At 57.8% G+C, this 12,589-nt stretch overlaps 1 protein-coding gene across 1 annotated transcript; it reads right to left on the bottom strand.

Annotated features, from left to right (window-relative positions):
- Window positions 1-2,945: 2,945 nt before the first annotated feature.
- Window positions 2,946-12,191, bottom strand: LOC311200916 (scavenger receptor cysteine-rich type 1 protein M130-like; the record flags this gene model as incomplete). The annotated part of the gene is made up of 13 exons (XM_084275219.1): window positions 2,946-3,024; window positions 4,691-4,778; window positions 5,007-5,090; window positions 5,521-5,616; window positions 7,585-7,899; window positions 8,514-8,828; window positions 9,156-9,470; window positions 9,554-9,874; window positions 10,550-10,855; window positions 10,998-11,054; window positions 11,172-11,306; window positions 11,666-11,681; window positions 12,183-12,191. 13 exons carry the CDS (start codon window positions 12,189-12,191, stop codon window positions 2,946-2,948), a joined length of 2,136 nt encoding a protein of 711 aa, XP_084131345.1.
- Window positions 12,192-12,589: the final 398 nt, after the last annotated feature.

Genomic DNA, 12,589 nt, shown 5'->3' with positions numbered 1-12,589 from the left:
GGTACTCTCTGTGCTATCACTGGGTGTGAGTGCAATTGGGGCTGTTATTGTTCCTCTTTTATGGTGCTTTTGTCTGTAAACTGTCCTTATCCCAACCCACAGAGGCTCTGTCTGTTTCTCCTCCGGGAGTGAGCGAGCAGCATGTGGTGCTCAGCCATTGTTTGGGGCTGAACCACCACAGTTTCCAAGCCACCAGCAGTGAGCTTCTCTAAGAGAAAGTTCCGGAAAACTGTATCCAAGGCCTTGCTAAAGTCAAGGTAGACAACATTCAGAGCCCTTCCCTTGTCCAAGAAGCAGGTCATCCTGTCATAGAGGGAGATTCAGTGGGTCAAACAGGACCTGCCCTTATGAACCCAAGCTGACTGGGCCTGATCACCTGGGGGTTCTTCATGAACTGGATAATGTTGCTCAGGATGATCTGCTCCTTCAGCTTCTCTGGGACTGAAGTCAAACTATCAGGCCTGTAATTTCCTTGACCATTCTTCTGTCCCTTCTTTTATTGGGGGTTATGTTGACTGATCCAGTCAGCCAGGACTGATGGAAAGTGGCTTGGTGAACCCCCCTTGCCAGCTCTTTCAGCACCCTTGACTGCATCCTATTCAGCCCCACAGATCACTGCACATCTCTGTGGTGCAGCAGGACCATCTCCTCCTGGATTGAGGTGGGCTCATTCTGCTCCCTGTCCCTGTCTCCCAGCTCAGGGAATTGGATTCTCTCTGTACAACTGCTCCTGTTACTAAAGACAGTGGCAAAGATTTCATTAAGCACCTCAGCCTTGGCCTCATCTTTCCACAATGTTTCCTCCTGAATCTGATAGGGGATGGAGGGTCTCCCTGCTCTTTCTTTTATTTAAATGGAGGACAGATGAATTTCTAGCTGGGCTTTGGACCAACAATGAGGAGAAACTGACATCTGAACTGCTGTTCTTCCCTCAGCATTACACACCCCACACTGCCCCAGGAAGAGCCTGAGCAATGCCTGAGGGACAGGACCTGTCTTCCCTGGGCTGGGGGTCAGGGCTTGGCCTTTCTGCTTCATCAAACCAACCCAGGGCTTGCTCAGCATCTCAGCTGCTTGTACATTGCCTTTGCCTACCAGCCAACATGGCCTCCAATTACCTGTGCTAACGAGTCCCTGGGGAGGCTCAGCCAGCAATGGCTCTCAGTGGGACTCATTAATACTTCAGGTACTTTGGCTTCTGCTTTTGACATGGAGTTTTTTGTGTAATCTCCTCTCAGTACCTGAGCTTCAAGGACTCAGCACCAAATGCACCCCAGGGCTCATTAAACTAACAAGCAAGCCCTAATGAGCTGTGTCTCTCTGTGTAATTATCTTCAAGTCTTCAAGAGATGTACAGATCATTGAAGCTGTTTCAAAGGGAGCTCAGAGTAAAATTGATTTATTTTTAAGGGTGTAGGTTATTATTTTCACTGTAGAGGAGAGGTGACAACCTCTGACTGAGATTGATCCAGGGTGCCTCCTAAGGAGGTCTGGACTGGTCTGAAATAGGGTCCCTTGAGGCAGTGGGGACAACCTTGCTGCACATCTCCACAAGCCCACCATGACTCCCACCAGCCAACTGGGACTTGCATCCCTTGTCCTTACATCAGGTCTCTCTCTGCACTCCACAGTGGGGCATTACAGCCCCTCTGTACCAGCTCCCCTGCTTTCCTTAGAGAACTGGCTGCACACAGGCAGCACACAGGGAGTTATTTTCCCAACAACACAAGAAACCTGACAAGATTCACCATTAAATCAAACACTCCTCACTCTATGCCAAGTGCAATCTGCCACCAGTGAGGTTCACCTGCCACAAAGCTTAACCCTGTGAGAGATGTTCTAGTGAGGAAGGAGACTGTGAAATCTCCACAACTCAAGAGCTGGCTAAAGACAGAATGAGTCAGACAACTGCCAGAAAGGCAAGGGTTTAACTCCCTGAAACTCAGAGCAGCAGCTGGATGGTTGAGAGGTGTCTGAATGGTCCAAGGGGAAGGGAAATCTAGAGAGCAACCACAAGTGCAGGTGTGCAGATCCACTGCCAAGTGGTGATTTCTGTCATGGTCATAGAATCATAGAATCTCCTGAGTTGGAAGGGACCCATAAGGATTATCAAGTCCAACTCCTGGCTCCACACAGGGCCAGCCAAGTCAGAGCAAGGGACTGAGCGCATCATCCAGATGCTTCTTGAACTTGGTCAGGTTCAGGACTGTGACCCCTCCCCTGGGCAGCCTGTTCCAGGGCCTGACCACCCTCTCAGTAAAGAACCTCTCCCTCATATCTAGCCTAAACCTCCCCTGCCACAGCTTCATGCTGTTCCCTAAGGTTCTATCTCTGGCCACCAAAGAGAGATCAGCACCTGTCCCTTCTCTCCCCCTCCTCAGGATGCCACAGACTGCAATGAGGTCTCCCCTCAGCCTCCTTTTCTCCAGGCTGAACAAACCAGGGGGCTTCAGCCTCTCCCCAAGAGACTTCCCCTGCAGACTCTTCACCATCCTCATTGTCTCCTCTGGACACTTCCCAATATTTTTATGTCCCTCTTGTCCTGTGGTGCCCAAAACTGCACCCAGCACTTGAGGTGAGGCTGCACCAGCACAGTGTAGAGCGGGACAATCCCCTCCCTGGACCTGCTGGCAATGCCATGCTTGATGCACCCCAGGACACGCTTGGCCCTCCTGGCTGCCTGGGCACACTGCTGGCTCGTGTTCACCTTGTTCTTGTGTTCTTGTGTCTCGTGCAGCAAGGCCACAAGATGTGGGAGCAGGAGGTGTGATAAGGATTCAGTGCTCCTGGGACTGAGAAAGAGACATGATTGCCAAGGTGCAAGATGGGTGGAGTATGTGAATGTAACCTTTAGTTAAGAGCCAATTAGAATACGACAAGTACAACATGTGGTAGGAACAGTATCAAAGGAAGGGTGTGCTTGCAATGAACTTGAAGTTGCTTTATCAGTCACACTGATTGGCAGCATCTTCCCTCTCGTCGTGGCACCCATCCTTGGTAACAGTCTTGGTAACAGTCTCTTCCCTTGAAAGAATTTTGGGGAAAATGTGAGAATTAGGGAATTTAGGGGGAAAATAGAGGATTTGGAGGGAAACGTGAGGATTTTGGTGGAGATATGAGGATTTGTGGGAATTCCTGTTTCCTTGGGCATGGAGAACATCCTGCAGTGACCAGAGGTGAAGCTGGATGAGTCGTGGCCAGGATTCTGGGAAGACTTTGGGTGAAATTCCAATGGTTTTGGAGTTTGTGCTTGAACGAGACCTGGATCTTTGTGCCAGGATGCCAGGGAGATGCCAGGAGGTGGGGACATGGCAATGGGGTGGTGACCACCACCAGCACCACCACCACCATCTCTGGCACAGTAGTCGGTGGCCGTGTCATCGTCATTGACTGATGATGCGTATCGGGCATCAAACCATCTCCAGCCCCTTCCCAGAAAACCCATCCCAGGGTCTTTGATGGTTGGATCAAGAGTTGTCCCAGTTGACCCAACCCTTGGCCATTGGCCTCCGGCTTTGACCGTTTCCCTCCAACATCAACCCCTTTCACCCCAACACTCAACTGGTCACCCCAACCCTCAACTGGTCACCCCAACCCTTTATTCAGTGTCAGAGCATTCTCTGTGTCCCTCCCCCTCCAGAGGATGCTTTGGGTTTCTTGACAGTGGCAGAGATGTTACTCTGTGTGGGACTCTACATCAGTGGTTTTGGCAGCAGAGAGGCAGCAGGAGCCCCAGTGAGAAGGGAAATTGGGTTCCCCATTCTGGTTCCCCCACGTCCAGGCAGCCCTGCAGCAGCCCCACTGCTGCCATCAGCTGAGCACATCAGCAGAGGGGGTGCTGCTCTGTGAGGGTGGGTTTAGAAAGAGCACAAATGCCAGACTGGGACAGGGGTAAGGGAGGAGGGGGAAACATGAGGAAAGATCCCAGACACACCAGGGTCAGTGAGGAAGGAGGGGGAGGAGGAGTTCCCTCCCACAGAGTTGAGAAGGAGAAAAATACCCCTTCCTACCCCAAAGGCTTTAATAGGAACAAGTGGGGAGGCACAGAGTAACCACAGGAGAATAAACAGAGAGCAAACCCCGGGCTGTTTCTGCTGCCCCTGGGAGAAGGGAGATGGTTCCCTGGTGCTCAGGGCTCTCCCAGCTGCACAGACCTCTCCTCCCTCCTGGCTGCACCCAGCTGCATGGCCGGGACGGGCTGTGCTGGCCCAGGGCTCAGGGGCTGCTGTGCACTGAGCTCTGGTGTCACAGCCTTGGTGTCCTCAGGGGGATGTGCCAGAGACACCTCTTCAGCATCGTCATAGCCTGTGCTGTCCTGGAGAGGGGACCAGGCATCTCCCTCAGCTCCAGGGGCCTCAGCACGTCTCTGGGGGTGCAGGTGTGTCCCTGCAAGCAGCAAGGCAGCCCACTGAGTGATCGTCCCACGAGGTGCCCGTCCTGACCTGTACATCACCTTCCTCCCTTCTCCTCACCAGTGGAGAAATATTTACCTCCCCCTCCCACCAAGGGTCCCCCCCAAGGGAAACTCCCAGGGCAGGTTGGTCTATTGCCAGACTGTGGGCTCTCAATACGGCAGCAATTCATCTGGCACCCCAGGAACCCTCAGCACTGTCTTTCCCTCTCACCTCCACGTGCATCCCTGGGACCAGCTCCATCCTCTGGTGCCCTGGGCATTTCCCAGTCTCCTTGCCCAGACACTGGATCCTCCCCAAGCTCAGAAACCTCCCTGGCATCGTCATAGCCATCTGCTGGGTCACCTCTGGGCAGGACAGGTGTGTCTGAAAGGGGAGGGGAGATGCTGACAGTGAGAAGACACATCCTGTGGAGCAGAGGAAGGGCCTTAGACATGGGCAGGGAGGAAGGGCAGGGACATGGGCCTCAGACACTGGATTTGGCAGCACCAGAGGATTCCCCTGCCCATTTCCTCCCCTGCTACTCACGGTGACACTGGTGTCCATCACCAGTGTGCAGGGAGGAGAGATCCACCCCTTCCTGCCCCCCATTACCTGGTGCTGATCCTGGACCATCCTCCTCCTCAATGTCCTCATAGTGGGTCTGCATCATGTTCAGGGACCCCTCTGAGTAGGAGCCTGGAGAGAGTGATGGAAGTTTTATGGGGTGAGTTCTGCTGACCCAGCTTGTGCTCAGTGCTGCTGGGGACAGGGGACCCACCGAGCCAGGGCTGCATTGGATGAGGGCTCAGGAGTTCCCTTGCTCTCCTGGGAAAACCCCAACTCACAGGGGCTCCCAGAGCTGCCCCGGGACAGCCCCTTCCCTCACCCCTCAGCTGACAATGGGATGTAGAGACATGCAGTGAGGGGCTGTCCACTGGCTGGGACAGGATGAGCTGGTGAGGATGAAGCTCTTCTCCAACTCCAAGACCTGGCTGCTCTCCCCACAGAACCCACAGCCCCAGTGCTGCAGGGACCTTGGGCCAGGGGGCTGCAGGGGGTCAGTCTTAGGTGGGGGCCAGGGGAAAGAGCCTTAGAGATATGGCCCCCATGAGGGACCCACACCCACCTGACATGCTGAACCTTGGCTGCTTCTCCAATGCTGGGCTGTACCCGATCTCCTCATACAGGGCCTCAGGGAAGGGCTCCCAGGCTCGCTCAGAGGCTGCAGACAGAGGCAGGGCTGGCTCAGGGATGTGGCTCAGGGATGGGCAGGGAAGGGATGGATCCTGATCTGCTCCCCCTGCCCTGTTCCCCTGGCTCAGCCCAGGGCTGCCCCACAGCACAGCCCCACTGTGCTGTCCTCTCACTCCTGCCACTTCCTCAGGAAGGGTAAAGTCCCCTTGGAGATGGTCAGGGGCAGCAACACCCTCACACCCTCCCTCAGAGACAGCCCTTGTGCCCCTCTGGACCTTGGATCCTGTTCCTGGTGCTGAGCTTGGAGCAGCTCCTGCCTTTCCTCTCCCCTGGAGCTGTCCACTCTCTGCCCAGTGGATCCATTACACAGCCCCTGCCCTGCTGGGGGGAGGTAAGGGTTGGATGGAAGAACAACCAGGGGTCCTGATGCTGAAAGGATGGAAGGTGCTGTCCAATGATTCTCCCAGCATCTTGAACCCCCAGAGCCCCCTCCCCATCTCCCCAGAGCACTCCCAGTGTTACATCCTCATCTATCCCCCTTTATCTCATCTCCCCAGCCCAGCTGTGCCATTTCTCTCCTGGCCCCATCCCTGACTCCCCCCATGTCTGGACTCTCTCTCCCCCTTCCTGCTGGTTGCCCGTGGTCAGGCAGTCAATGGGGTGACACATGGGAATGAGGGCAGCACACACTCCTGTCCCCACAGCTCTGCCTGTACCACTCACTGACACCCCACAGCACCCCTGGCCTTGCCAACACCCATCTTCACCTGGGACCATGGAGAACAAACCCACCTCTGCGCCCAGCCCTGGCGCTCCACGCTTGCCCAGCCAGGAGGGCCAGGAGCAAGCAGAGAAGGGCTCCCAGGATGATGCAGATGATGACAAGCAAGGACTCTCTCCTGCTGCTGGTCAGACGGTCCCGGGTGGCATCTGCACAGGCAGGAAGCCAGAAATAGCAGCCCCAGGCCTGGGAGAGGTGGGGGGCTGTGACACCACAGTCCTGACCCCATGACACTGGGGTAAGGGACCCCAGGGGGGAGTGATGGGGAAGGTCCCACCCTTCTGGGGACTGACATCCCACCTCGGTAAGTCCTTCCCTGGCAAGGAGCCCCTTCCCCCTGGCTGTGGGTCACAGCCTGGCCCTGGGAAGAGCCGGCGCTGACACACAGGGCAGGTTACCTGCTCGGGGGGTTGGTGTTGTGGTCCTGGGTGCAGCTGCAGAGGAGAAGGAGAGCTGTGGGTTAACTGGGATACTGCTGTGCTGGGTAATGGGAATACTGAGGGGCTGGTTACTGGGGATACTGGTGGGGTGGTTACTGGAAATACTGGTGGGACTGCCATGGGCCTCTCCCAACCAGTATGCACCCACCCTCAAACCAGTACGAACCCCCCAAAAAACCGTTATATACCCCCCGAAACTAGTATGAACCCTCCAAACCAGTACAGAACTACCCAAACACAGTATAGATGCCCTAAAACCAGTAAAAACACCAAAACATGTATGAAACCCCAGAAACCAGTATAGAACTACTAAGACCAGTATAAAACCTCACAAACCAGTATAAATTCCCCTAAACCAGTATGGACCACCAAAACCAGTATAGAATCTCCCAAACCAGTATAGAACCCCAAACCAGTAGCGAATCCCCTCAAACCAGTATGAACCCCCAATAAAACCAGTACAGAATACCCTCAAACCAGTATAGACCCCCCTGAAAACCAGAATGTACCACCCAGACCAGTACGAACACCCCAAAACCAGTATAGCACCCCTCAAACCAGTATAGAACCCTGAAAAACAGCTGCAGAGGAGGAGGAGGACACGTGCTGAGGGGCTGGGTGTGCAGGTCCCGGGGAGCCTCCTCTCTGACCTCCCTGGCACATCCCAACACACTGGCCCTCCTGTGGGGCTGCTCCTTCAGGGGTGGCCAGGCAGGAGCCCAGGGCCCTGCTCGGGGCCACGGGCAGGACAGTGCAGCCCCCGGGAGATGCTCACCCGAGCAGTTGACGGCAGCGTCCTCCTTATGCCGGCAGGCGCCGCTGTCCCCGAGCCGGGCCCAGCAGTGCTGCAGAGACGGCTCTGTGCCCCGGCACTCCACCTGCTCCAGCCAGATGGGGCCCGTCCCCTTCCCAAACGCCGCCTCGCCCAGGGCAGACACTGCGGGGCCACAGCCCAGCTGCCGGCACGCCACCGCCGCGTCCAGCATGTCCCAGGAGTCGTCGCACACCGTCCCCCAGGAGCCGCGGTGCCAGACCTCCACTCTGCCCCAGCACCCGCTCTCGCCTCCCACCGCACGGATCTTCTCCCTGTCTGGAGAGGGCAGAGACCCCTCAGGGCTCCAGGGCAGCAGGCAGAGCCCTGCCAGGGGAGAGAGGCCTGCAGAGGAGCAGCTACCTGTGCAGCTCCTGGAGTTTGGGCACGTGGGATCCAGGGTTGGGGCCGTTCTTGTCTCTCTGTCTGTAGAAGGAAATGCTGTGGTGAGGGGCTGCAGCAGGGGGGTCGTGTGGCAGAGAGCGGGGCTGAGTTCTGCCTGTGCATCCCTAAGTCACCTTGCTCAAGGGAGCAGCTGAACCCCGGTCACTCAGGGGACACACCCGGCAATGTGGGGGACCCTGACTGCTCAGCCCCCAAGGGAGCCTGGTTCACAGAGGGCAGGATGGGGGACACTGTTTGGAGCCCTGATGGGTCTCTGTTGAGACCTCTCCTGCAGACACCTCTGCCTCCCCCAGGCACTGCTGGCAGCCTGGTTGCCCACTGCTGCTGAATGTGTGGGGTCCGAGAGCTGAAGGCTCCTTTGTGCCACCACCAGCAGCAGAAGGGTCTGGCATGGAAAGGAAAAGCCCCTGTGGGCTCTGTCTGGGTCTGGCAGTGCCCAGAAGGGAGAAGAATCTGGGGATGCTGGTGCCCAGGTGGCTCAGAGTTACCCTTGCAGGTGATGTGGGTCTCATCGCGCACGTCAGTGCAGGACTGTGGGTGCCAGGGAGTGGAGGGACACTGCCAGAAGGAGCTGTGACTCTTCCCATACTCCACACGATCCACCCAGGCACGGCCAGGCAGTGTTCCATAAGTCAGGAATGGATCCAAGGATACTGCATCCCCACAGCCCAGCTCCTTGCAGGCCAGAGACACTGTCTGGGGAGTCATTGAGTTGGAGCAAACGCTGCCCCAGGTCCCGTTATAGAAAACCTGCAGGCGCCCGGAGCAGCTGCCGTTCTTCTCCAGCCTCAGGGCCACAAACTCTGTGAGGAGAGACACCAAAGGGAAGAGGATGGTGCAGGGATGTAGGATCAGGGGTGCCCCTGACACCCCCAGACAAGGAAAATGCATGGCCAGACAGTTGCCCTGGCAGCCCCTGACAGACAGACAACCCTCTCCTCCCCGCTAACCCTTGGGGAAAACTCCCCAGAGTTGCCATGTGGGACAGAGAGGACCTGTGCGTGGGTGTCCCCAGCATGGGCTTGGGCAGGGGCTCAGAGGCAGCCAGGGACAGACTCAGCCATTACCGGCTCTCCCCTTGTCCCGAGCTCCCCTGTCCCTGGGCTCCCAGCACAGCTCCCAGCACAGACCTGAGCAGACGACTCCGGCGTCCTCTTTGTGCCCGCAGTCGGGCTGCCCCCAGGGCCCTGCCGGGCAGTCCCAGAGAGCAGCTTCGGCCCCCGAGCAGCTCACGCTGCCCAGCCAGACCTGCCCGGCGCCTTCCCCGAAGGCAGCAGAGCCAACGGCCTCCACCGCCCCTCCGCAGCCCAGCTGCTGGCAGACGACGGCGGCGTCGGGCAGGTCCCAGCCGTCATCGCAGACGCTCCCCCAGCTGCCCCGGTAGTAGATCTCCACTCTGCCTGCACAGCGCCCGGGCCCGTTCACCAGCCGCACCCGACGGCTCCCTGCAGCAGGAAGAAGCCCAGCTGCTGTCAGGGGATGGTGCCCACCCAGCCCAGAGCCCGGGGGTCCCTGCAGTGCCCCTCACCCCGGCAAACGACCCCCACGTCCTCGGCAATCCCAGCTGCCAGCGCGCTCTCGGGCAGGGAGGTGTTGCAGAGGGTCAGGTTGGGCTCATGCCCTGCGCACCGCACCCCTCGCAGCCCCACAGGACCCGTCCCTCTCTCAGGCTTTGGGGGGTTGTAGGCTCTCTCTGCCTCTCCACACCGCAGCTGCCGGCACACCACGCTGGCCTCCTGCACGTCCCACTGGTCATCCAGGACTCGGCCCCAGGTCCCGCGCTGCAAGATCTCCACTCGCCCGTCACACCGGCTGCCTCCACCCACCAGCCGCAGGGCCCCGGAGCTGTCTGAGCCTGGGGAGAGCAGCCATGGCCCAGCCTCAGCAGCACCAGAGAGCCCAGAGACCTGCCGTGCCTCTCCAGGCTCTAGAAGCCTGATGGAGCCCTTGAGACCTATTGCCTGCCCCAAGCACTCTACATTGAGCTTCAGGAGCAGCTTTTCTCATGGTTGGTTTCCCAGGGACTGAGCCCTGCTGGGCAAGACACTCTCTTTGCTCTTGGTGGGGCACAGACACCCCAACATGTCCCTGCTGAGGCAGATGGGGCAGCTTCTGCAGGAGGGAGCAGCAGATGGTGGGATGGCCTGGGGATGGGCAGCACCAGGAGAAGCCTTCCTCATCCTGAGCCCTGGCACTGCTGATACATGGGACACCCCAACATCTCTGCCCCTCTGCAGCCCTGGGTTCAGGGACTGGGAGCTGGTTTGACCCCAAGGCTGCTGGTGGCTCAAGGGACTGACCCCTGCCCCAGGAGGGCAGAGATGTCTGACCCTGTTCAGTGTCAGCTCTCCCACCTCAGAGCGTTCAGTGGGAGCAGATCAAGCTCTCCAGATCACTCCAGGTGAAGGGAGGGTTTCTCCAGGGAGAAGCTCACCCTGTGCCCACCATGGGGTCCCTTGCTTTGGGTGGCCATGTCACACCCCAGGGGACAATGGGGGTAAGACGCTGTTTTCCCAGCACTCACCTGAGCAAATGACAGCAGCGTCCCTGTCATGGGAGCATGGGGAGGCTCCCAGGGCAGTCACTGGGCACTGTCCCAGCTGGGCTTCTGTCCCATCACAGTGGAATGACTCTCTCCAGGTGGGGCCGGTGCCTCTCCCAAAACGCCCTCCTCCAGGAAGGGACTCGGCAAACCCACAGCCGAGGTGGCGACAGAGAACGTGGGCATCCAAGAGGTCCCAGTGGGAGTCACAGAGGGTGCCCCAGGTCCCCAGCACCTGGACCTCCACCCGCCCATCACAAGCCGTGCTGCCATTCACCAGCCTGAACCCTGGGGAGAGAGGAAGAGGAGAAAAGGGGCATTGGTGCTCTTCACCCCTCCTGCCTTCAAACCCAGTTGTGTGTCCTGTCCCCATCCTGCTCCCTCCCCCCAGCTCATCCTCAGCATTCAACACCCCACCCTGAGTCCTTACTTGTGCAGATGACACTGGCATCGTTGGCGTGGGTGCAGGGTGGGTCCTTGTGGGACCCTGTGGGGCAGAAGGCCAGAAAGGATTCATTCCCCAAGCACTGCAGCTCTCTGTCCCAGATGGAACCAACACCTTCTCCAAAATGAGCTGCCCCAGGGATGGACAGGGCTACCCCACACTGCAGCTCTTCACAGACCACGTCAGCGGCTTTGGGACCAAAGTCTGAGTCACAGACAGTTTTCCACTGTTTCTTATCACGGATCTCCACTCGTCCTGAGCAGGGGCTGCCCCCTCCAACCAGCCGCACAAACCCTGGAGCAAGCAAAGACCCCTGTTTGTTCCCAGAGCCCTCTGGCAATGTCCTGAGCATGTCTCACCCCATCTCTCAGGTGGCTACAGGCCAAGAGCCTCACAACCATCCCAGCAGCTCCCAGTGGGTGCTGATGGTACAAACACACCAGAGCCCCTCCCTGCTCTCCAGAAATCAGCACAGCACTGGGGTCTGGTTGTTCTCCCACAGCCACAGCCACAGGCACTGCTCAGATAAACTGCTGCTCTTCTAGAGACCTTGGGCTGCTGGGCATCAGCCCCAGGCCCTGAAGCACCCAGAGCTCTCTGGCCCGAGGTGATGGGCCCAAGTGCTATTGGATGCTGCAGCCTTCTCTGCCTACCTCTCATGGAGTGACCCTGTAAGAGGCAGGAGGTAGCCAAGGGCCACCCTGCTCTTCGTCCTAATCCCTTTGTTCCTCCCCTCTGAGTAGCTCCTCTGCTTTGGGCCACTCCTATCTACCAGGGAACATAACTCGAAAAGCCCTGGCCACCTTTGTTCCTTCCCTGGAGCTGCGCATATCATGGGAGCTGCTATGAGGTCCTCATGGCTTCCAGACAGGTTTTCCTGAACACATCTATCTCCCTACACCAGGCAGCCATGGAGCATGTGCTGAGCCACATTAGGGGTCAGGCAATGACAGGTTCCCACTGGGCTTTCCTCAGAGACCAGGGAAACCATCAATGACAGTCTCAACTCAGCAGTGACCAGCCACACCAGGCCCTTTTCCAGTAGCCCCTTGCTGCCCTGAGGGTACACTCAGCTCCCTTCCCCATCGTGGCCACAAAGGTGGTGACCAGCTGGCCCCTTACCTGAACATGTCACTCCAGCATCCCAGCTGTGATAACAGTTCTCTTCACCTGAGCCATCGTTTGTGCACTCAGACAGGGCAGACTCGGTGCCATCACACCTAACACGGTACATCCAAATGGGGCCAGATCCTGGCCCAAAGTATGCATAGTCATGAGCTGCAACAGCATCCCCACAGCCCAGCTGCTTGCAAACCACTGCAGCATCGTTAATGTCCCAGCCGATATCACACACTGTCCCCCACTGCCCCTGTTGTTTCACCTCCACTCTTCCAGCACAGCGTCCACCACCATTTTCCAGCCTCACCTCTGCAGCCCCTGCAAGCACAAACATGGGAACCTTCAGGAGAGCACTGAACACTAGACCACAGGTCTGGAGGTTCCTCCTTCCCAGGAACCAGTGTGCATGATGTACCCTTCCATGCTGTCCTCAGGGCAGTGTCAGGCTCACATTTGTC

Source organism: Gallinula chloropus, assembly GCF_964237585.1.
Source record: "Gallinula chloropus genome assembly, chromosome: 25".
Lineage (NCBI taxonomy): Eukaryota > Metazoa > Chordata > Aves > Gruiformes > Rallidae > Gallinula > Gallinula chloropus.
This window is presented reverse-complemented; position numbering and strand designations above follow the sequence as displayed.